A 27139-nucleotide genomic window follows, 5' to 3' on the forward strand; every position below is an offset into this window, starting at 1 on the left:
CACTCCAACCAGCTACTTCACTCCAGCCACCTGCTTCACTCCAGCCACCTGCTACAATCCAACCAGCTGCTTCACTCTAGCCACCTGCTACGCTCCAGCCGCCTGCTACACTCCAGCCACCTACTACAGTCCAAGCAGCTACTTCACTCCAGCCACCTGCTACACTCCAGCCACCTGCTTCACTCCAGCCACCTGCTGCACTCCAACCAGCTACTTCACTCCAGCCACCTGCTACAATCCAGCCACCTGCTACACTCCAACCAGCTACTTCACTCCAGCCACCTGCTACACTCCAACCACCTGCTACACTCCAGCCACCTGCTACACTCCAACCAGCTACTTCACTCCAGCTACCTGCTACACTCCAGCCACCTGCTACACTCCAGCTACCTGCTACGCTCCAGCCATCTGCTACAATTCAACCAGCTAGTTCACTCCAGCCACCTGCTTCACTCCAGCCACCTGCTACACTCCAACCAGCTACTTCACTCCAGCCACCTGCTACACTCCAGCCACCTGCTACAATCCAGCCACCTGCTACACTCCAGCCACCTGCTACAATCCAGCCACCTGGTACACTCCAACTAGCTACTTCACTCCAGTCACCTGCTTCATTCCAGCCACCTGCTACACTCCAGCCACCTGCTACAATCCAGCCACCTGCTACACTCCAGCCACCTGCTACAATCCAGCCACCTGCTACACTCCAACCAGCTACTTCACTCCAGCTACCTGCTATACTCCAGCCACCTGCTACAATTCAACCAGCTACTTCACTCCAGCCACCTGCTACACTCCAGCCACCTGCTACACTCCAACCAGCTACTTCACTCCAGCCACCTGCTACACTCCAGCCACCTGCTACACTCCAACCAGCTACTTCACTCCAGCCACCTGCTACACTCCAGCCACCTGCTACACTCCAACCAGCTACTTCATTCCAGCCACCTGCTACACTCCAGCCACCTGCTACACTCCAGATACCTGCTAGACTCCACCCAGCTGCTACACTGAAGCTAACTGCTACATTCCAGCTAACTGCTACACTTCAGCTACATGCTAGACTCCAGCTACATGATAGACTCCAGCTACATGCTAGACTCCAGCTATATGCTAGACTCCAGCTATATGCTAGACTCCAGCTACATGCTAGACTCCAGCTACATGCTAGGCTCCAGCTACATGCTAGACTCCAGCTACATGCTAGTCTCCAGCTACATGCTAGACTCCAGCTACATGCTAGACTCCAGCACCCTGCTAGACTCCAGCTTACTGCTAGATTATAGCTCCCTGCTAGACTCCAGCTACCTGCTAGATTCCAGACTGCTGCAAGACTCCAGCTGCCAGCAAGGGTCCAGGTTCCTGCTACACTCCAACCAGCTACATCACTCCAGCCACCTGCTGCACTCCAGCCACCTGCTACACTCTTGCCACCTGCTACACTCCAGCCACCTGCAACTCTCCAGTTACCTGATAGACTCCACCCAGCTGCTACACTGAAGCTAACTGCTACAGTCCAGCTAACTGCTACACTCCAGTTAACTGCTGCACTTCAGCTACATACTAGACTCCAGCTACATGCTAGACTCCAGCTACATGCTAGACTCCAGCTACATGCTAGATTCTAGCTACATGCTAGATTCCAGCTCACTGCTAGATTACAGCTACATTCTAGACTCCAGCTACCTGCTAGATTCCAGACTGCTGCAAGACTCCAGCTGCCTGCAAGGGTCCAGGTTCCTGCTAGATTCCAATCATCTGCTAAACTTCAGCAACCTGCTACACTCCAGCTACCTGCTACACTCCAGCTATCTGCTAAACACCACAAAGCTGCTAGACTCCACACACTGCTAGAATCCAGCTACATGCTAGACTCCAGATACCTGCTAGACTTCAGCTACGTGCTAGACTACACCTAACTGCTAGGCCCCTCAAAGATGCTAATCTCCATCTACCTGCTAGACTCCTTCTAGCTTCTAGACTCCAGCAAGCTACTAAACTCCAGCTACCTGCTAGGCTCCAGCTTAATGCCAGACTCCACCCATTTGCAAGACTCCAGCCAGCTGCGATTCCAACCACCTGCTAGAGTCCAGCCACATATTAGACTCCAGTCACCTGCTAGACCCTAGATATCTGCTAGATTCCAGCCACCTGCTAGACTCCACCTACCTCCTAGACTCCAGCATCCTGTTATACTTCAGCTACCTGCTAAACTTCAGCCAGCTTCTAGACTTCAGCCAGCTGCTAGACTTCAGCCAGCTGCTAGACTTCAGCCAGCTGCTAAACTCCACCCACCTGCTAGACTCCAGCTACATATTAGACTGCAGCCAGTTTGAAGACTTCTTTTACGTCCTAGACGCCAGTTACCTGGTAAACTCCAGCTACCTGCTAAACTCCAGTTACCTACTAGACTCAAGCTACCTGCTAGGCTCCAGCCAGCTGCTAGACTCCAGTTACCTGCTAGACTCCAGTTACCTGCTAGATATCGCAAAGCTGGTAGACTCCAGCTAACTGCTAGATTCCAGTTTCGTGTTAGACTCCAGCCACTTGATACATTGCAGTCATCTGATACACTCCAGCCACCTGCAAGTCTAACGCCATTTGCTAGACTCCAGGAACCTGGTAGACTCCACCTACCAGCTAGAATCCAGCATCTTTCTAGACTCCAGCTACCTGCTAGATTACAGCTTGCTGTAAGACTTCAGCAAAATGCTAGGCTCCAGTTACCTGCTAGACTCCAGCTACCTGCTAGATACCACAAAGCTGGTAGACTCCAGCTAACTGCTAGATTCCAGTTTCGTGTTAGACTCCAGCCACTTGATACATTGCAGTCATCTGATACACTCCAGCCACCTGCAAGTCTAACGCCATTTGCTACACTCCAGGAACCTGGTAGACTCCACCTACCAGCTAGAATCCAGCATCTTTCTAGACTCCAGCTACCTGCTAGATTACAGCCTGCTGTAAGACTTCAGCAAAATGCTAGACTCCAGCTACCTGCTAGACTACATCCTGCTCTGAGACTTCAGCTAAATGCTAGACTCCAGGCATCTGCTAGACAGCAGACAGCTGCAGGCTGTCTGCAGACTAGCAGACTGTAAGTCTTCAGCTAAATGCTAGATTCTGGCTACCTGCTAGACTCCAGCTACCTGCTAAAGTCAGACTACCTGCTAGACTCTAGCAACATGCTAAACTCCAACTACCTGCTAGGCCCCAGCTACAGGCTAGACTCCAGCTACCTGCTAGACTCCAGATACCTGCTAGACTCCAGAAAGCTGCTAAGCTCCAGCCAGTTTTTAGACTCCAGTTACCTGCTGAACTCCAGTTACCTGCTGGACTCTAGTAACCTGCTGGACTCCAGTTACCTGATGGACTCTAGGTTCCTGCAAGACTCTGGCAACCTGTGGACTGTAGCTACCTGCTAGATTCCAGCCAACTGCAACATTCCATTCACCTGCTAGACTCCAGCTACCTGCTAGACTCCAGCTACCTGGTAGACTCCAGCTACCTGCTAAACTCCAGCCAGCTGCTAGACTCTAGCTGTCTGCTAGACTCCAGCTACCTGCTAGAATCCAGTCAGTCGCTAAATTCCACCTACTTGCTACAATCAAGCTACCTGCTAGACTTCAGCTATCTGCTAGACTTAAGCCAGCTGGTAGACTTCAGCTGCTTCCTACTCTCCAGCTACCTGCTAGACTTCAGCCCGCTGGTAGACTCCAGCTACCTTCTAAACTTCAGCTTCTTGCTGGTCTCCAGCTACCTGTTAGACTTCAGCTACCTGGAGTCTAACAGGTCAGACTTCATCTACTTGCTAGACTCCAGACACTTGCTACACTTCCAGCTACCTGCTAATCTCTAGTCACCTACTGGACTCCAGTTATCAGATAGATTCCAGCCATCTGCTAGACTCCAGCTACCTGTTAGACTTCAGCCACCTGTTAGAATTCAGCCACCTGCTAGACTCTAGCTACCTGCAAGATTCCAGCTTCCTGCTAAATCTCAGCTATCTTCTATACTTCAGCCACCTGCTACACTCCAGCTACCTGATATACTCCAGTCACCTGCTACACTCCAGCCAGTTGCTAGACTCCAGCATCCTGCTAGACTCCAGTTACCTAATGGACTCCAGCTCTCTGCTACATTTCAGCCACCTGCTAGGCCCCACAAACTTGCTAGACTCCAGCTAAGTGCTAGACTTGAGCTACCTGATAGTTTCCAATAACCTGGAAGACTTCAGCTACCTCCTAGACTCCAGCTACCTGGTAAACTCTACCTACCTGCTAGACTCCAACTTCCTGCTAGACTCATGCCACCTGCTAGACTCCGGCTGCCTGCTTGACTCCTGCTACCTGCTACACTACAGCTGCAGGTTTGACTCCAGCTACCTGCTAGATCCAGCTACCTGCTACACTCCAGCAACCTGCTAAACTCCAGTCTCCTGCTACAGTCCACCTACTTGCTAGAATCCAGCCACCTACTAGACTCCAGCCACTTAATAAATTCCAGGCACCTACTAGACTCCAGCTACTTGCTAGCTTCCAGCTACCTGCTTCATACCACAAAGCTAGCAGATTCCAGTTAACTGCAAGATTCGAGCTTCGTGTTAGACTCCGGCTACCTGCTAGACTCCAGCCACCTGCTGCACTCCAGATACCTGTTAGACTCCAGCTAGTTGCTAGATTCCAGCTAAATCCTAGACTCCATCCAGCTGCTAGACTCCTGCCACCTGCTACACTCCAGCTTCCTGCTTGAGTAGAACTACCTTTTAGACTCCAACTACTTGCTAGGCTCCAGCAACCTGCTACACTCCAGCCTTCTGCTACAATCCACCTACCTGCTAGATTCCAGTCAGCTGCTTGACTCTAGCTGCCTTGCTGAACTCCAGTTACCTGCTAGACTCTGGCCACCTGCTAAACTCCGGCCATCTGCTAGACACCAGCCACCTGCTAGACACCAGCCACCGGCTAGACTCCGGCCACCTGCTAGGCACCAGCCACCTGCTAGACTCCGGCCACCTGCTAGACACCAGCCACCTGCTAGACTACATCTACCTGCTAGACTCCAGCCACCTGCTGGACTCCAGCTACCTGCTAAACTCCAGATTCCTGCTATACTTTAACTATCAGCTAAACTCCAGTTGTCTACTAGACTCCAGCCAGCTGCTACACTCCAGTCAGCTGCTACACTCCAGTCAGCTGCAAGACTCTAGTCAGCTGCTACACTCCAGTCACCTGCTACACTCCAGTCACCTGCTACACTCCAGTCAGCTGTTACACTCCAGTCACCTGCTACACTCCAGTCACCTGCTACACTCCAGTCACCTGCTACACTCCAGTCAGCTGCAAGACTCCAGTCAGCTGCTACACTCCAGTCACCTGCTACACTCCAGTCAGCTGTTACGCTCCAGTCACCTGCTGCACTCCAGTCACCTGCTACACTCCAGCTACCTTCAAGGAGGAGGTGTGGATTACCAATACTATTACCAAGAGAGCTTAGGAAGGGTTGTTGAAGGGGTTCGGACATGTAGAGAAGATGGAATCAAATAAATTGATTTCGAATGTGTATAAATGAAGGGAAGGCGGGGAAGAGGTTGGCCTAGGTAGTGTTGGAGGGAGGGGTTAAAGGAGGTTTTGTGTGCGAGGGGCTTGGACTTCCAGCAAGCATGCGTGAGTGTTAAAAAGGTGCGAATAGAGGCAAATGATTTTTCGGACTCGACGTGCTATAGGAGTGTGAGCAAAGTAACATTCATGAAAGGGTTCAGGGAAACCGGCAGGCCGGACTTGAGTCCTGGAGATGGGAAGTACAGTGCCTGCACTCTGAAGGAGGGGTGTTAATGTTGCAGTTTAAAAACTGTAGTGTAAAGCACCCTTCTGGCAAGACAGTGATGGAGTGAATGATGGTGAAAGTTTTTCTTTTTCGGGCCACCCTGCCTTGGTGGGAGACGGCAGATGTGTTAATAAAATAAAAAATAATAATAATAATGGTAATACTACTACTACTATTACTGCTACTACTACTACTACTACTACTACTACTACTACTACTACTAATAATAATAATAATAATAATAATAATAATAATAATGCAAAGAAGGAGAATAGTTAACAAATTTGTAAAACACTATTTAATAAAATAGCATAAAGTTGACTGGATATTGTACATTTAAGTTGACTCTCGGACTCTTTATTGAGGACTCTTTATTGAGGACTCTTTATTGAGGACTCTTTATTGAGGACTCTTTATTGAGGACTCTTTATTGAAGACTCTTTATTGAGGACTCTTTATTGAGGACTCTTTATTGAGGACTCTTTATTGAGGACTCTTTATTGAGGACTCTTTATTGAGGACTCTTTATTGAGGACTCTTTATTGAGGACTCTTTATTGAGGACTCTTTATTGAGGACTCTTTATTGAGGACTCTTTATTGAGGACTCTTTATTGAAGACTATTGAGGACTCTTTATTGAGGACTCTTTATTGAGGACTCTTTATTGAGGACTCTTTATTGAGGACTCTTTATTGAGGACTCTTTATTGAAGACTCTTTATTGAGGACTCTTTATTGAGGACTCTTTATTGAGGACTCTTTATTGAGGACTCTTTATTGAAGACTCTTTATTGAGGACTCTTTATTGAGGACTCTTTATTGAGGACTCTTTATTGAGGACTCTTTATTGAAGACTCTTTATTGAGGACTCTTTATTGAAGACTCTTTATTGAGGACTCTTTATTGAAGACTCTTAATACAAGAAAAGTTTCTCCAACCAGTGGCTTCTTCAGTCCAATATAGAGAAGAACTGTGGAAGATGAGGAGGGGAATGAGGTAATGAGTCCATCAACCTTTTCTCTAAATTGATGGAATGAACACATTGACTCCAGACTGAGGGACTGATTACCTCAAATTCCTTCTAATTTTCCACTTTTCCATATTGGACCGAGGAAGCCGCTGGCTGGCAGAATCTTTCCTCATTGAACATTCCCAAATCCTGCACAAGTGTCTACTTCTTCACCTTATCTATTTTCTAAACTATTTCACACATATTTAACATATTTATATCACACATATTTATATCACACATATTTATATCACACATATTTATATCACACATATTTATATCACACATATTTATATCACATATTTATATCACACATATTTATATCACACATATTTATATCACACATATTTATGGTTCACACTTCTTGAATATTTGTGGCACAGTACAGAGTTATGGGACACAGTACAGAGTTATGGGACACAGAACAGAGTTATGTGACACAGTACAGAGTTATGTGACACAGTACAGAGTTATGTGACACAGTACAGAGTTATGTGACACAGTACAGAGTTATGGGACACAGTACAGAGTTATGTGACACAGTACAGAGTTATGTGACACAGTACAGAGTTATGGGACACAGTACAGAGTTATGTGACACAGTACAGAGTTATGGGACACAGTACAGAGTTATGTGACACAGTACAGAGTTATGTGACACAGTACAGATGAAATTAAGACACATGTGCAACATCTGGGTATCTTTATTGCAGACGTTTCGCCATCCAGTGGCTTTATCAATACAAATTCTAGGACATAACTTGAAGACAGGAGAACTATGTACAGAAGATGAGGTAATCAGTCCCTTAACTTAGGAGTAGGTGCGAAGAGCATCGTAGTCGTGGAGATACTGAAGCAGAAGCAAGGAGCCTGGCGCTTATATAGTAACGTCAGGTGGAAATGGGACGGGAAGCAGACGAGGGCATAGTCACTGGTAGGCGGGATTTCACAGTGGAAGTAGGTCCTACCCAAAGAGAACTACCCAGTAGAACATGGTTCTACTGTCTTCAAGTTATGTCCTGGAATTTGTATTGATAAAACCACTGGATGGCGAAACGTCTACAATAATGATACCCAGATAAAGATACCCAGATTCTGCCAGACAGCGGCTTCCTCGGTCCAATATGAAAAAATGGAAAATTAGAAGATGTTGCACATGTGTCTTAATTTCATCTTGTCGGTATTGTATACAATTCTTGTACAACGACACAGTACAGAGTTATGGGGCACAGTACAGAGTTATGGGACACAGTACAGAGTTATGTGACACAGCACAGAGTTATGGGACACAGTACAAATATATGAGACACGGTACAGAGTTATATGACACAGTACAGAGTTATGTGACACAGTACAGAGATATGAGACACAGTACAGAGATATGGGACACAGTACAGAGTTATGGGACACAGTACAGAATTATGTGACACAGTACAGAGTTATGGAACACAGTGTAGAGTTATGTGACACATTATAGAGTTATGGGGCACAGTACAAATATATGTGACACGGTACAGAGTTATGGGACACAGTACAGAGTTATGTGACACAGTACAGAGTTATGTGACACAGTACAGTTATTTGGCACAGTAGAGAGTTATGTGACACAGTACAGAGATATGAGACACAGTACAGAGTTATGGAACACAGTACAGAATTGTGACACAGTACAGAGTTATGGAACACAGTGTAGAGGTATGTGACAGTACAGAGTTATGTGGCACAGTACAGAGTTATGGGACACAGTACAGAGTTATGGGACGCAGTACAGAGTTATGTGACACAGTACAGAGTTATGGGACACAGTACAAATATATGTGACACGGTACAGAGTTATGGGACACAGTACAGAGTTATGTGACACAGTACAGAGTTATGTGACACAGTTCAGAGTTATGGGACACAGTACAGAGTTATGGGGCACAGTACAGAGTTATGTGACACAGTACAGAGTTATTGGACACAGTACAAATATATGTGACACGGTACAGAGTTATGGAACACAGTACAGAGTTATGTGACACAATACAGAGATATAAGACACAGTACAGAGATATGGGACACAGTACAGAGTTATGGGACACAGTACAGAATTATGTGACACAGTACAGAGTTATGGAACACAGTACAGACTTATGTGACACAGTACAGAGTTATGTGACACAGTTCAGAAATATATAACACAGTACAGAGATATGGAACACAATACAGAGTTATATGACACAATACAGAGTTATGTAGCACAGTACAGAGTTATGTGACACAGTACAGAGTTATGTGACACAGTACACAGTCATGGGACACAGTAAAGAGGTATTGGACACTGTACAGAGTTATGTGACACGGTACAGAGTTATGGGACACAGTACAGAGTTATGGGACACAGTGTAGAGTTATGTGACACAGTACAGAGTTATGGGACACAGTACAAATATATGTAACACGGTACAGAGCTATGGGACACAGTACAGAGGTATGGGACACAGCACAGAGTTATGGAACACAGTACAGAGTTATGTGACACAGTGCAGAGTTATGTGACACAGTACAGAGTTATGGGACACAGTACAGAGTTATGGGACACAGTACAGAGTTATGGGACACAGTACAGAGTTATGTGGCACAGTACAGAGTTATGTGACACAGTACAGAGTTATGTGACACAGTACAGACATATGGAACACAGTACAGAGATATGGAACACAATACAGAGTTATGTGGCTTAAGAAATCGTAATGACACGATTGCAAATAAACCATACCCCCGGCCGGGATTGAACCCGCGGTCATAGAGTTTTGAGACTCTATGACCGCGGGTTCAATCCCGGCCGGGGGTATGGTTCAGAGTTATGTGGCACAGTACAGAGTTATGTGACACAGTACACAGTCATGGGACGCAGTACGGAGGTATGAAACACAGTACAGAGTTATTTGACACAGTACAGAGTTATGTGACACAGTACAGAGTTATGTGACACAGTACAGAGTTATGTGACACAGTACACAGTCATGGGACGCAGTACGGAGGTATTGAACACAGTACAGAGTTATGTGACACAGTACAGAGTTATGTGACACAGTACAGAGTTATGTGACACAGTACAGAGTTATGTGACACAGTACAGAGTTATGTGACACAGTACAGAGTTATGGGACACAGTACAGAGTTATGTGACACAGTACACAGTCATGGGACGCAGTACGGAGGTATGGAACACAGTACAGAGTTATGTGACACAGTACAGAGTTATGTGACACAGTACAGAGTTATTATGACACAGTACAGAGTTATGTGACACAGTACAGAGTTATGTGACACAGTACAGAGTTATGTGACACAGTACACAGTCATGGGACGCAGTACGGAGGTATGGAACACAGTACAGAGTTATGTGACACAGTACAGAGTTATGTGACACAGTACAGAGTTATGGGGTATCTTAGGCATATTATCTTCCCTAATGTAGACAAGGGAACACAAGCTTAGAAATAATGAAATCGCTTTAAAAGTGTAATTAGATTTGATTGGTTTAATAAAAAGTCAGGTCTTAGAGCAGGTATGTTTATTTTTGATCAGTTAAGCTCTACCTTCCGGGGAAATGTAGCGTCGACGTCATGATGGAAAAGATTATTGACTGAGGTGACGTCTTCAGTGACATAAATCTTCTCAACTCAATTGCCTTTTCTGGAACTCGATAAAGCAAATATGAGGGGAAATACTGAGTCAGTGTACTCACGAATTCGTAATAACACAATTGTAAAGAAACCACGAAATGGGGAAGGTTTGAATTTATGGCGGGTGAGTCGTAAAACTCGTTACCAGTGAGTATGCCACTGGGCCAGCTGGCTACAATAACATTCATCCAACAAGGTATATTTATACACCATAGGGAGGTTAGCATGAGCCACCACTGTGACCACAAATACAAAGTTGTGCAGATGAATCTCCAGCCAGCGTGTCTGTGGCGAACTCTATCAAAAGTCGGATGAATCTTATTGTAGCAGCTGGCCCAGTGGCTTACACACTGGCCTGCAGTTTTACGATTCACTCGCCATGGTTCAAACCTCACCCGTTCCATGGTCTGCTGTGTAAATGTAGACTGCTGTGCTGTCTGTGCTGATACATAATTTAAGTCTCTGTTGCCTCTGATACTTAAATGTTTAAGGTGTGGAAGATAATCAGAGTTATGTGGAAATATTGTGCAGAGACTGACGTCAGTAATGTGCAGTGAGGGTCACTGCTGCTGACTGCTGACACAAGCCAGTGTTGTGTGTAGAGAGGGTCACTGCTGCTGACTGCTGACACAAGCCAGTGTTGTGTGCAGTGATAGTCACTGCTGCTGACTGCTGATACAAGCCAGTGTTGTGTGCAGAGTCACTGCTGCTGACTGCTGACACAAGCCAGTGTTGTATGTAGAGACGGCCCCTGCTGCTGACTGCTGACACAAGCCAGTGTTGTGTGCAGTGAGGGTCACTGCTGCTGACTGCTGACACAAGCCAGTGTTGTGTGCAGTGAGGGTTACTGCTAATGACTGCTGACACAAGCCAGTGTTGTGTGTAGAGAGGGTCACTGCTGCTGACTGCTGACACAAGCCAATGTTGTGAGTAGAGAGGGTCACTGCTGCTGATTGCTGACACAAACCAGTGTTGTGTGTAGAAAGGGTCACTGCTGCTGACTACTGACACAAGTCATTGTTGTATGTAGAGAGGGTTACTGCTGCTGACTGCTGATACAAGACAATGTTGTGTGCAGTGAGGGGTCACTGCTGCTGACTGCTGACACAAGCCAGTGTTGTGTGTAGAGAGGGTCACTGCTGCTGACTACTGACACAAGTCAGTGTTGTGTGTAGAGAGGGTCACTGAAGCTGACTGCTGACACAAGCCAGTGTTGTGTGTAGAGAGAGTCACTGCTGCTGACTGCTGATACAAGCCAGTGTTGTGTGCAGAGTCACTGCTGCTGATTGCTGACACAAGCCAGTGTTGTATACACTGAGGGTCACTGCGGCTGACTGCTGGCACAAGCCAGTGTTGTATACATTGAGGGTCACTGCGGCTGACTGCTGACACAAGCCACTCACCCTTGCGTACCTCAGCTGACCACCTGTGTTGTAGTCTTGCCAACACTGCTTTAAATATTACTTAATTATTTCTAGTTACAATACTTGGGAAGCTGATCAACATCTATACAATCCAACAGAAATGGGTTTCACAGAGCAATAAGATCACAGTAAACAGGTGATATCACAATATGCAGAACAACCACCGTGAAAAAATAGTGAAATTCCAAGAGATTTCGTGACTTCTCACATTATCAGGGAACTATGATAATGTGAGAAGTCACGAAAGCGCTTGGAATTTTACTATTTTTTTCACAGTGGTTGTTCTGTATAAACAAGGAGCGTTCAGTTAGCCTAGTTCACACGCAAATTATCACTGACTAAAGTGCCTTAACCCCATTCTCACACAGCAATAAAGTCTACCTTAAGGTGATAGAGGAACTGATGTGCCTCTTAAGGTGCTAGAGGAACTGACGTGCCTCTTAAGGTGCTAGAGGAACTGACGTGCTTCTTAAGGTGCTAGAGGAACTGACGTGCCTCTTAATGTGCTAGAGGAACTGACGTGCCTCTTAATGTGCTAGAGGAACTGACGTGCCTCTTAAGGTGATAGAGGAACTGACGTGCCTCTTAAGGTGCTAGAGGAACTGACGTGCTTCTTAAGGTGCTAGAGGAACTGACGTGCCTCTTAATGTGCTAGAGGAACTGACGTGTCTTTTAAGGTGATAGAGGAATTGACGTGCCTCTTAAGGTGCGAGAGGAACTGACGTGCTTCTTAAGGTGCTAGAGGAACTGACGTGCCTCTTAAGGTGATAGAGGAACTGACGTGCCTCTTAAGGTGATAGAGGAACTGACGTGCCTCTTATGGTGCTAGAGGAACTGACGTGCTTCTTAAGGTGCTAGAGGAACTGACGTGCCTCTTAAAGTGATAGAGGAACTGACGTGCCTCTTAAAGTGATAGAGGAACTGACGTGCCACTTAATGTGCTAGAGGAACTGACGTGCCTCTTAAGGTGCTAGAGGAACTGACGTGCCTCTTAAGGTGCTAGAGGAACTGACGTGCCTCTTAAAGTGATAGAGGAACTGACGTGCTTCTTAAGGTGCTAGAGGAACTGACGTGCCTCTTAAAGTGATAGAGGAACTGACGTGCCTCTTAAGGTGATAGAGGAACTGAGGTGCCTTTTAAGGTGATAGAGGAACTGACGTGCCTCTTAAGGTGATAGAGGAACTGACGTGCCTCTTAAGGTGATAGAGGAACTGACGTGCTTCTTAAGGTGATAGAGGAACTGACGTGCCTCTTAAGGTGATAGAGGAACTGACGTGCTTCTTAAGGTGATAGAGGAACTGACGTGCCTCTTAAAGTGATAGAGGAACTGAGGTGCCTCTTAAAGTGATAGAGGAACTGAGGTGCCTCTTAAGGTGATAGAGGAACTGAAGTGCCTCTTAAAGTGATAGAGGAACTGAGGTGCCTCTTAAGGTGATAGAGGAACTGAGGTGCCTCTTAAAGTGATAGAGGAACTGAGGTGCCTCTTAAAGTGATAGAGGAACTGAGGTGCCTCTTAAGGTGATACAACATACGTGAATATAAACACTGAGACAGAACACTGGAACAACACCCACTAATTACCGGCACCTGGAAGACTGAGACTTAGCACGACGTAACGGTCCAACTTGGAGAAGTAATTACCTAATGGTCCAAGTCGGACCGAAGCGTCGTCGAAGTCGGTTGTGTATATGTCGTCCCTAATAACCCGAACTCACTCAAAAATTAAATTTTTGTAAAATTATTTTTGTAAATTTTTTTTAAATAATAATAGATAATTTTTTGCATTGACTGATATAAAATTTTTAATCATGCACTAAGCTTAGAAATCTTAATTAACCTTAATTAAACTAACGTAATTTTTATAGCTCAATTTTGCTAATTATAGCATAGATTGTTTTAAACATATTTAAATCAATGATATCAATTTTTTTCGTAATCTTCAGTCTGATATAAGGTTATTTATGGCGAGAAATTAAATTATATTCTGCTAGTTTGGCCAAAAAAATATTCATGGCGAGTAAGCCTAACTCGGTGATTAGGCTTGATCGGTACGACATATATATGACCATATGTGCTATGAAAATAGCGTAAGAGCAGAAGTTACGTCACTCATTCCCATTTTCTGTTCTGGGTTCTTTTGCGTTTTTTGTTTTGGATTTTTTCGCGTTTGTTCACAATTTTTTCGCTTTTTTTTTTTTTTGTAAATTTTTTCGCGTTTTTCGTTCCTTTTATTTTAAGTTTTTTTGCTTGTTCTTGCAGATTTCGCTGCCTTCATCTTCTTAACATTAGGTAAACTGGCACAGTAGGTTGCATCCTGCGTGTTTTGCATGATCCAGGGGAGATATTTACTCACTCTGGTATATACACCTGGTATGTTGGGTCTGGCGCATCCTTCCCCGAACGATGTGATTCCCACTATAATGTGTCTCCCTCCCTGTGTGACAGTGAGAGGACCTCCAGAGTCTCCAAGACATGCGTCCACGCCCCCCTGGACCTCTCCAGCACACAGCATATTTTGTGTTATAGTTACGAAATTTACAGTTTTGTTCTGGCATGTTGGATCCAGAATGGTAATACCGGCTTGACGTAAAACATCTGGTTGTGTGGTGGAGTTTTCAGTGACGTAGCCCCATCCAGCAGCTGTCGCTGTCAGGCCTTGGTAAGTCTGGTTGTCATTTGGGGGAAGACAGACGGATCGTATTTCTCTGTGTGATGATAGATCCAGAGGTTGAGCTAGCTTCACCAGTGCTATGTCGTCAGTTATATTAAATAAATTGTAGTTCGGATGAATGGAATATCCTTGGATATTGACCAGGCGGGTGACACCGGGGACATCATCCTGGTGGGAAGCTTGGTTGTGATCCGCTATTCCTACCCTGATGCAGGTGGGATCTCGAAGCTGGGAAGTTTCCAAGTCGTAGAGACAGTGACCAGCAGTGAGGATGTATAGATTGTTGATGATGCTTCCACCACAAGTGTATATTGTCTTGTTATTAAACTGAAGACCCACCAGCCACGGAAATTCATGCGGACTCACCTCAACTCCTCCTACTATGCGTTCCACATTCGCATTTCCGCACACACACGTATGTGCTAGAAGACAAAAAAAAAAGTGAAAAAAAAACTTCATAGTGAGATAACTAAGAGCCTGACTAGACATAATGACTAGGGGACAGAGTATCGAGTCTCCACCACTCTTTCACTGAATTACTTTAACGTGTTTAGACCTGTGCGGGTGTATCAATATAAAGAATGGTAGAGGTTGAGTCATCATAGAGAGTAGATAAGTTTGGAATGTCAGGGGTAAATGATAATTGGAGCCTTTAATTGAGTTTGTATAGAAAGAGGTTTGTACTAAACTGAGTATGTATTGGTAGATAAAAGGTTGATAGATAGATCAGGATATGAATGTTTATAAAGGGGCAACAGACATATCAGATCAATATTCAGTTGTAGCTATAGTTAGAGAGATAGGTAGATGGGGGTAGAAGAAAAATAGCAAGAGAAAGTAAGAGAGAGGTGAAATTTTATAAACTAAGGGAGGAGGAGGAAGTTAGGGTGAAATGAAATCAATTATTGGAGAAAGGTGGGCTAGTGAGAGTATATGTAGTGGGGGTTGAAGAGGGGGGAGAGAGTTTTAAAAATGCAGTATGGGGCAGAAGTTCGTGGATATAGGAAGGTGGTTGCAGGAGAAAAGAGGAGTGATTGATGGAATGATGTAAAAGTGGTGATATGACAGAAAAAGTTAGCATAAAAGAGGTTATTACTAAGCGAAAATGATGTAAGAAGAATGAGTACAAGACATGTGATGGAGTGTACCAGCAGATCAATTGATAAAGTGGGTGAGATGCTGTCAACCAATTTTGCTGAGAATAAGAAAAGTTTTGGAGATAAACAGATTGAGAAAACCTAAGAAACAAATGGATTTGACAGTTATAAACAGAATAGGGGCATTAGTAGATGGGGAGCTGGAGGTATTGTGAAGATGGAGGGAATATTTTGAGTTCTAAATGTTGATTAAGGGGGAGGGACAGTGATTTCATGTATTGCCCAGGAAAGTATAACATATTTTAGGAGTGAGTAAGAGCCAGTTGTGAGTGTGGGTGAGGTGCGTGAGGCTGTGGTTAGAATGAAAAGAGGGAAAAGCAGCTGGGATTGATGGGATCAGTACAAAAATGTTAAAAACAGGTGAGGATATAGTTTTGGGGAACTTGGTATTTTTGGTTTAATAAATGTATAAAAGAGGGGAAGGTACCGAGGGACTGGCAGAGAGTGAAATAAACCTACTGAGTATACCAGGTAAAGTGTATGGTTGAGTTACTATTGAAAGAATTAAGAGTAAAACGGAGAGTAGGATAGCAGATGAACAATGAGGCTTTAGAAAGAGTAGGGAGTGTGTAGATCAAGTGATTACAGTGAAACATATAAATGAACAATATGTAGATAATGGTAGGGAAGTCTTCGTTGCTTTCGTAGACCTAGAAAAGCCATATGATTGGGTGGACAGAGGAGCAATGTGACAGATGTTGCAAGTGTATGGAATAAATAGTAAGTTATTGTTGTAAAGAGTTTTCATGAGGATAGTGAGGCTGAGGTTAGGGTGTGTAGAAGAGAGGGAGACTACTTCCCGGTAAAAGTAGGTCTTAGACAGGGATGTGTAATGTCACCATGGTTGTTTAATATATTTATAGATGGGGTTGTAAAAGAAGCAAATGGTAGGGTGTTCGGGAGACCGGTGGGATTAAAAATAATACGAATCTTATGTAAAATGGGACTTGGCACAGCTAGTTTTTGCTGATGACACTCTGCTTTTTGGAGATTCTGAAAAGAAGTTGCAGAAGTTAATATACGTGTTTGGGAGGCTGTGTAAAGGAAATTGAAAGTGAATATGTATAAGAGTACTATAGGGAAAATAATAATGAATATTCCTTTCAAGGTTATAAGGAAGATTTTAATGCTCGTGACTATTGATCTATCAAAGGCATTACATCTTTACTACACTTTCTTGGATCAAACTTGTTTACATTCTTTTCAAAAGAAGGTAAACAATTCTGTATACCTGTGACAATATTAATTATGTTGCTATGATTTACGATAATAATAATAATAATAATAATAATAATAATAATGATAATAATAATAATAATAATAATAATGTGCAATAATTATGGTAATTATAACACTAACACTAGTGATAATAATAATAATAATAATAATAATAATAATAATAATAATAATAATAATAATAATAATAATAATAATAATAATAATAATGTGCAATAATTATGGTAATTATAACACTAACACTAGTGATAATAATAATAATAATAATAATAATAATAATAATAATAATAATAATAATAATAATAATAATAATAATAATAATAATAATAATAATAATCATGAAACTCACGTGGGATGCAACAAAAGCATTTTGGATGATCGCAAACACTGGTTAACATGTGTCCAGCACACCTGGCAGACTTAGTGCTGACACAAGATCCACCAGCACCAGCACACTCGCTGCTCAAGCTGCAAGACTGCTTCTCTGTGCAATAAACGGAGATTTTAATGCATATACAATAATTATTTTCCATTCTTTTCACAGGTACACGTAAGTACAATGATGATACATAGTAACATACTTGTAAATTACTTACAGGATAACTCAAAAATGTCTAAGTAACTTATTTCCATTTGGGTTCTTGTAATATTGTGTAGAGGATCTCACTTTCAAGGATCACAACAGTGCCACGATCACAAGTGCAAAGAAAATGATAGGTTGGATAATGAGAACGTTCAAAACGAGAGATGCCAAGCCAGTGATGATCCTTTTCAAATCACTTGTTCTCTCTAGGCTGGAATACTTCTGTACATTAACATCTCCATTCAAAGCAGGTGAAATCGCAAATCTAGAGAGTGTACAGAGATCCTTTACTGCAAGTGTAAGTTCTGTCAAGCACCTTAACTACTGGGAACGCTTGGAAGCACTTGACTTGGTACTCGTTGGAACGCAGGAGGGAGAGATATATCATAATCTACACTTGGAAAATCCTGGAAGGAATGGTCCCAAATCTGCACACAGAAATCACTCCCTACGAAAGCAAAAGACTGGGCAGGCGATACAAAATACCCCCAATTAAAAGTAGGGGCGCCATTGGTACACTAAGAGAAAACACCATAAGAGTCCGGGACCCAAGACTGTTCAACAGCCTCCCACCAAGCATAAAGGGAATTACCAATAAACCCCTGGCTGCCTTCAAGAGAGAGCTGGACAGATACCTAAAGTCAGTGCCGGATCAGCCGGGCTGTGGTTCATATGCTGGACTACGTGCGGCCAGCAGTGACACCCTGGTTAATCAGGCCCTTATCCACCAGGAGGCCTGGTCGTGGACAGGGCCGCGGGGGAGTTGATCCCCGGAATAACCTCCAGGTAGACTCTAGGTAGAGCTTTATCAAGTCAAGACTTGATAAAGCTCTACTCAGAAAAGTGATCTACGAAGAATCTATACCAGGAGTGGGCAAGTTCCTCCATAACAAGAGCCACATACAGTATATTTTTGAATGTTCAAGAGCCATAGAAAATATTATTTTAGAAAAGCTAAGTACAGTGATCAATAAGTGCCAAAACATTCCGGCTGTAAATAAGGGTTGAGGTCTCGACCGTTGGTCATAGTAGCAGCTGCCAGAAATCACCGGTTTCTCCAACACGCAAATTATACTTTTGTATCAAACTGATCACATATTACTCTGCTAAATAATTTTCTAGTAGTTCCTTCATGTGTTAGTCCAAAATCACCGAATGGATACGTTCAAATAAGTGATGCACTGACCAGATTCGTCTTATTTCATCCAAGAAATAAGCAAACCTTTGACTGGTTTCAGATGGATTCGTTGGAAAATAAGGTATCCTCTGACTGGACTATAAACAGACAAGGTCTTAAGTGCCCTTATCAAACACCCAAACAGTAACTACAAGAGTGGTAAGCCTGTCCAAATATACATTTACAAATACAAATAGATACATTACAAATAGTCTGATCTACACTTTAAGTAGGTTATTAATACAATATACAGGAGGTTATTAGTAGAATGTACAGTAAATCAACCATTAAAATCACATTATGAAATCCTGTGTAGTCTGCAGCCAAACAAACAAGCGGGCTTCCTCATGGATTACATGCAACTTTTGTAGTAATTGGGCCCATGCTCCATGTGCAAATATCCAAGAATTATTAAATCAAGAAAGCATTTTTGTGTATGTCCAAATGAGATCAATCTATGGAATAAAATCACATTGGTATTAAAAGTGAATAACATCAAAACGGCCTTCATGAAAAATCTGAAAGCATTCTATAACTGATGGGAAAATAAAAAGTCTGGGCAGGATGGTGCAACCACCCATGGTGCAGATACTGTCCTGGTAGACAGTAACTATATGACTGGAAGTACTGTCCTGGTAGACAGTAACTGTATGACTGGAGATGCTGTCCTGGTAGACAGTAACTGCAAGCATGGAGAAATGAATATTAGTGGCCTGGAGGGAGGCAGGAGCTGTAGTGGGGAAACATGTGTAGTCAAGGACAAGACAAAATCAATATTACAAACTAGCAACGCCACAGGGGATAGCAAACAAAAAATAGTGAGGATAAATTACCAGAAATAACTGGTGAAAGCTCCATTGTTAGTACTAGTGAAAATAGAAATGAGACAGGAAAACATGCACTAGTAGGGAATACAGTCAAAAATCCAAGGCAAACAGAAACCAGGCCTATGCAAATATTATGCACTTGGTATCTGCAGGCATGGAATATCTGGAAAAACAGATTGGACGCAACTTTGACTACCCCAGAAAATGCCATGCCTACATGACAACAGGAAAATGCAACCTCCCTTCCTGTAAGCTTTCCCAAACTGAAATGTGTCACTCTTCTGTTCAGGAAAGACAGTGCTATAACTTATATTTCCAGACACACCATCTAAAGGGAACAAGAAGACACAGAACATCCAGACCTTGGGAAAACCGAGGTAGCCACAACCACTCCAGAGAGAGAGGTTTTTTTAGCGCCAGGAAGGAAAAAAAACTGGCAGGAAATCCAATCATTTCTGGAGTGGAATCAGTGTCGATGGCCTCCACTCCAAACCAACAGATACAGATATTAATGCCAGGAAACTTACTTGCTCCCAGTACCACCAATACCACCAATCTAATGACATTCGTCTTTGCAAATATACAGGGTCTAAAGCCAGCAATAAACAACAAAGCACCTTTCATCCATGGACTGCTTATAGTCAAATGCAATGTTCGCGGCTTTCACAATGACCCATATAGGATCACTTGGACAACAAAATATGGATTCCGGGTTACAGCCTATATAGATGCGACAGAGTGAACAGCCAAAAGGTGGGGGGGAGTGGTTGAACTGTATATCCCAGAGTCACTTATTTGCTCAGAACTGCTAAATGCCTCAAATGATGTAGTTGAAGTTTTAGCAGTAAAGATCGAGAACCAAAATCTAGTCATTGTGGTAGTTTACAAGCCTCCGGATGCAACGTCTCAATAATTCCAGGAACAGCTGTTGAAAATTGACCACTGTCTGGAAAATCTTCCAGCTCCTGCACCCAACATCTTGCTCCTGGGGGGCTTCAACTTAAGGCACCTAAAATGGAGGAATATAGCAAATGTTGTTGCAAAGATAACACCAGGAGCCAGCTCAGATGAAAACTCACACAAACACGAGCTTTTAAATCTCTGCATAAAATTCACCTTAAACCAACAAATAATAGAGCCTACTAGATTGGAGAATACACTGGACCTCTTCTTCACTAACAATGATGATCTGATACGAAATGTCACCATATCAAAAATAATATACTCAGATCACAACATAATCGAGGTTCAGACATGTATGCGTGGAGCCTCAGACCGACAAAATGGGATCAGTCACGAGGGAGCCTTCACCAAATTCAACTTCAATAACAAGAACATAAAGTGGGACCAAGTAAACCAAGTCCTAAATGATATAAGCTGGGACGATAGACTAAGCAACACAGACCCCAACTTATGCCTAGAACAGATTAACTCTGTGGCACTCGATTTATGCTCAAGGCTTATTCCTTTAAGAGAAAGGAAGAGATGCAAACTACAAAGAGACAGGCGCTCCCTTTACAAGCAAAGGCAAAGAATAACAGAGTGGCTAAAAGAGGCCAATATATCTGCAGTGCGTAGGGAGACACTGGTCAGAGAAATAGCAAACATCGAACTAAAGCTAAAGGTATCTTATAGGAGTCAAGAATCGCGGGAAGAACTAAAAGCCATAAATGAAATCGAAAGGAACCAAAAGTAATTCTTTTCTTATGCCAAATCAAAGTCGAGAACAACATCCAGTATTAGGCCCCTACTTAAACAAGATGGGTCCTACACAGATGACAACAAGGAAATGAGTGAGCTACTCAAGTCCCAGTATGACTCGGCTTTTAGCAAGCCGCTAACCAGACTGAGAGTCGAAGATCTAAATGATTTTTTTAAGAGAGAGCCACAGAATTTGGTAATCACAAACCTAACTGACATCATCCTGACACCTAATGAATTTGAACAGGCGATAAATGACATGCCCATGCACTCTGTCCCAGGTCCAGATTCATGGAACTCTGTGTTCATCAAGAACTGAAAGAAGCCCCTATCACGTGCTTTTTAACATCCTATGGAGAGGGAGCATGGACACTGGGGTTGTCCCACAGTTACTAAAAGCAACAGACATATCCCGTAAAGCAATAGCAAAGAACTACAGACCGATAGCGCTAACGTCCCATATCATAAAAATCTTTGAAAGGGTCCTAAGAAGCAAGATCGCCACCCATCTAGATACCAATCAATTACACAACCCAGGGCAACATGGGTTTAGAGCAAGTCGTTCCTGTCTGCACCAACTACGGGATCACTACGGCAAAGTCGTGGATGCACTAGAAGACAAACAGAATGCGTGATAAAGGAATAACAGGAAAAGTTGATAGATGGATCTAAAATTTCCTGACAAATAGAACACAAAGAGAAGTAGTCAATAGAGTAAAGTCCGAGGCGGCTACGGTGCAAAGCTCTGTTCCGCAAGGCACAGTAGTCGCTCCCATCTTGTTCCTCATCCTCATATCTGACATAGACAAGGATGTCAGCTACAGCACCGTGTCTTACTTTGCAGATAACACCCGAATCTGCATGACAGTGTCCTCCATAGCAGACACTGCAAGGCTCCAGGTGGACATCAACCAAATGGGCTGCAGAAAACAACATAAAGTTCAACGATGAGAAATTTCAATTACTCAGATGTGGTAATAGAATTGTAGATGAATGGTTCAGAGAACCGACACGTTGATAAATTAGACACATGTGCAACTCTTGGGTATCTTTATTGAGGAAAGGTTTCGCCACACAGTTGCTTCATCAGTCCATACAAAGGAGAAACATGAAGAACAGTGGGATAATGAGGTAATCAGTCCATCAATCTGATGGACTGACCACATCGACTCAAGGCTGAGGGACTGATTACCTCATTCTCCCCCTGTTCTTCATGTTTCTCCTTTGTATGGACTGATGAAGCCACTCTGTGGCGAAACGTTTCCTCAGTAAAGATACCCATGAGTTGCACATGTGTCTAATTTATCAGATGTGGTAAACACGAGGAAATTAAAATTTCATCGGAGTATAAAACAAATTCCAACCACACAATAGAGCGACAAACTAACGTCAAAGACCTGGGAGTGATCATGTCGGAAGCTCTCACCTTCAAGGACCATAACATTGTATCAATCGCATCTGCTAGAAAAATGACAGGATGGATAATGAGAACCTTCAAAACTAGGGATGCCAAGGATTGCCACGACCATAAACACATCATCTATCAAAGACTTCACTATGAAGGACAGCCCCCACACCTCTAACGTCCACAGCAGGCGTCTACACCATCCCCTGTGGATACTGTCCCAAGAAATATGTAAGCAAAACAAGCAAAGATCTTTCAGTCCCCCTCAATGAACATCGAAACAACAGCAGCAGAAATGCCTTAAGGTCCGCCAGTGTCCTCTACAGAGACTCCAAGGGACATTTGTTGGATTGGGATGACTCACAGCTCGTCCTCACAGATACTGAAGATGTCTGGAAGTCTCGCTAATCATAATACTGTAAACTACAGAATTTAAAGAACATGAGCGAACATCATACTCAGTCAGGCAAGGCGCCTAATAACACAAAATTTCAAGTGATCCCATTCTCTATTCATCATTTCAATATGGCTTGGTTGGCGTAGCTCTCTTTGCACACGCTGAGGATCCGAGTTCAACTCCCAGCCCGGTAGAAGCATTGAGCGTGTTTCCTTAAACCGGTTGTCCACTTTCCCCCTCAGTAATAATGGATACCTGGGTGTTAGTGGAATGTGTGGGTCATATCCTGGGAGTTAGTGGACTGGTGTTGGTCGCATCCTGGGTGTTAGTGGACTGGTGTGGTTCACATCCAGGGTGTAAGTGGACTGATGTGGGTCGCATCCAGGGTGTTAGTGGACTGGTGTGTGTCACATCCTGGGTGTTAGTGGACTGGTGTGGGTCACATCCTGGGTGTTAGTGGACCGGTGTGGGTTACATCCTGGGTGTTAGTGGACTGATGTGGGTCGCATCCTGGGTATTAGTGGACTGATGTGAGTCGCATCCTGGGTGTTAGTGGACTAGTGTGGGTCACATCCTGGGTGTTAGTGGACTGGTGTGGGTCACATCCTGGATACTAGAGGATTGGTGTGGGTGGCATCCTGGGTGTTAGTGGACTAGTGTGGGTCACATCCTGGGTGATAGTGGACTGGTGTGGGTGGCATCCTGGGTGTTAGTGGACTGGTGTGGGTCACATCTTGGGTGTTAGTGGACTGGTGTGGGTCACATCCTGGATATTAGAGGACTGGTGTGGGTCATATTCTGGGTGTTAGTGGACTGATGTGGGTCACATATTGGGTGTTAGTGGACTGGTGTGGGCCACATCCTGGATGTTAGTGGACTGGTGAGGGTCACAGCCTGGGTGTTAGTGGACACGTGTGGGTGGCATCCTGGGTGTTAGTGGACTGGTGTGGGTCACATCTTTGGTGTTAGTGGACTGGTGTGGGTCACATCCTGGATGTTCTTGGCCTAGTGTGGGTCACTGCCTGGGTGTTAGTGGACTCGTGTGGGTCACATCCTAGGTGTTAGTGGGCTGGTGAGGGTGGCATCCCGGGAGTTAATGGACTAGTGTGGGTCACATCCTGGGTGTTAGTGAACTAATGTGGGTCACATCCTGGATGTTAGTGGACTGGTGTGGGTCACATCTTGGGTGTTAGTGAACTGGTGTGGGTCACATCGTGGATGTTAGTGGACTGGTGTGAGTGGCATCCTGGTAGTTAATGGACTAGTGTGGGTCTCATCCTGGGTGTTATTGGAGTGGTGTGAGTCACATCCTGGGTGTTAGTGGAGTGGTGTGACTCACATCCTGACCGTTAGTGGACCGGCGTGGGCCACATCCTGGGTGTTAGTGAACTGGTGTGGGTAGGATCCTGGTGTTAGTGGACTGGTATTGGTAGCATACTGGGTGTTAGTAGACTGGTGTGGGTGGCATCCTGGTGTTAGTGGCCTGGTATGGGTAGCATACTGGGTGTTAGTGGACTGGTGTGAGTGGCATCCTGGTGTTAGTGGCCTTGTATGGGTAGCATACTGGGTGTTAGTGGACTGGTGTGGGTGGCATCCTGATGTTAGTGGCCTTGTATGGGTAGTATACTGGGTGTTAGTGGACTGGTGTGGGTGGCATCCTGATGTTAGTGGCCTTGTATGGGTAGGATACTGGGTGTTAGTGGACTGGTGTGGGTGGCATCCTGATGTTAGTGGCCTTGTATGGGTAGCATACTGGGTGTTAGTGGACTGGTGTGGGTGGCATCCTGATGTTAGTGGCCTTGTATGGGTAGCATACTGGGTGTTAGTGGACTGGTGTGGGTGGCATCCTGATGTTAGTGGCCTTGTATGGGTAGCATACTGGGTGTTAGTGGACTGGTGTGGGTGGCATACTGGTGTTAGTGACCTTGTATGGGAAGCATACTGGATGTTAGTGGACTGGTGTGGGTGGCATCCTGGTGTTAGTGGCCTTGTATGGGTAGCATACTGGGTGTTAGAGGACTGGTGTGGGAGGCATCCTGGTGTTAGTGGCCTTGCATGGGTAGCATACTGGGTGTTAGTGGCCTGGTATGGGTAGCATACTGGGTGTTAGTGGCCTGGTATGGGTAGCATACTGGGTGTTAGTGGACTGGTGTGGGTCGCATCCTGGGACAAAACAGACCTAATTGCGGGAAATGTTCAGCATAAGAAGGGTCGTTCTATTTAGCAGTATGTCATTGATTTCAACTACTGTCTGTATACCTTGTATGTGTACATGTATACCTTCTACATGTACGTACTTCTATACCTTGTACATGTACCTGTATATCTTGATAATGTTCTTGTACACCTTGCACATATAACTGAATACCTTGTATATGAACTTGCATAACTTGTACTTGTATACCTTGTACATGTACTTGTATACCTTGTACATGTACTTTTATACCTTGTACATATTTTGTATTTCTTGTACATATACTTGTATACCTTGTACATGTACTTGTATACCTTGTACATGTACTTGTATACCTTGTACATGTACTTGTATACCTTGCTCCTGTATTTGTATAAATTGTGCATGTACTTGTATACCTTGTACATGTACTTGTATACCTTGTACATATACTTGTATACATTGTACATGTACTTTTATACCTTGTACATATTTTGTATACCTTGTACATATACTTGTATACCTTGTACATGTACTTGTATACCTTGTACATGTACTTGTATACCTTGTACATGTACTTGTATACCTTGTACATTTACTTGTATACCTTGGATATGTACTTGTATAACTTGTACTTTTATACCTTGTACATGTACCTGTATACATTGTACATGTATTGTATACCTTGTACATGTAATTGTATACCTTGTACATGTACTTGTATACCTTGCACATGTACTTGTATACCTTGTGCATGTACTTGTATACCTTGTACATGTACTTGTTCACCTTGTACACGTACTTGTATACCTTGTACATGTACTTGCATACCTTGTATATGTACTTGTATACCTTGTACATGTACTTGTATACCTTGTACATGTACTTGTATAACTTGTACATGTACTTGTACACCTTGTACATGTACTTGTACACATTGTACATGTACTTGTATACCTTGTACATGTACTTGCATACCTTGTACATGTACTTGTACACCTTGTACATGTACTTGTACAACTTGTACATGTACTTGTATACCTTGTACATGTACTTGTATACCTTGTACATGTACTTGTTCAACTTGTACATGTACTTGTATACCTTTTACATGTACTTGTATGCCTTGTACATGTACTTGTATGCCTTGTACATGTACTTGTACACCTTGTTCATATACTTCTACACCTTGTACAAGTACTTGTATACCTAGTACATGTACTTGCTTACCTTGTACATGTACTTGTACACCTTGTACATGTACTTGTACAACTTGTACATGTACTTGTATACCTTGTACATGTACTTGTATACCTTGTACATGTACTTGTACAACTTGTACATGTACGTGTATACCTTGTACATGTACTTGTATGCCTTGTACATGTACTTGTATGCATTGTACATGTACTTGTATGCCTTGTACATGTACTTGTATGCCTTGTACATGTACTTGTACACATTGTACAAGTACTTGTACACCTTGTACATGTACTTGTATACCTTGTACATGTACTCGTATACCTTGCACATGTATTCGTATACCTTGCACATGTACTTGTACACCTTGTACATGTACTTGTACACCTTGTACATGTACTTGTATACCTTGAACATGTACTTGTACACCTTGTACATGTACTTGTATACCTTGTACATGTACTTGTATACCTTGTACATGTACTTGAATACCTTGTACATGTACTTGTATACCTTGTACATGTACTTGTACACCTTGTACATGTACTTGTACACCTTGTACATGTACTTGTATACCTTGTACATGTACTTGTATACCTTGTACATGTACTTGTATACCTCGTACATGTACTTGTACACATTGTACATGTACTTGTACACCTTGTACATGTACTTGTACA

At 43.5% G+C, this 27139-nt stretch overlaps 1 protein-coding gene across 1 annotated transcript in view; it reads right to left on the bottom strand.

Moving 5' to 3' along the window:
• Positions 1–10387: 10387 nt before the first annotated feature.
• Positions 10388–27139, bottom strand: part of LOC128694905 (trypsin-7-like) — a 162348-nt gene continuing 145596 nt past the window's right edge. Inside the window, exons 4-5 of the mRNA XM_053785271.2 lie at positions 17346–17480; positions 10388–15025 (exon numbers count right to left, since the gene is read on the bottom strand). Of these exons, the coding sequence (XP_053641246.2) occupies positions 14166–15025; positions 17346–17480 (995 nt within the window). The 3' untranslated portion in view covers positions 10388–14165. The remainder of the gene's footprint in view (positions 15026–17345; positions 17481–27139) is intronic.

Source organism: Cherax quadricarinatus, chromosome 45 (assembly GCF_038502225.1).
Source record: "Cherax quadricarinatus isolate ZL_2023a chromosome 45, ASM3850222v1, whole genome shotgun sequence".
Lineage (NCBI taxonomy): Eukaryota > Metazoa > Arthropoda > Malacostraca > Decapoda > Parastacidae > Cherax > Cherax quadricarinatus.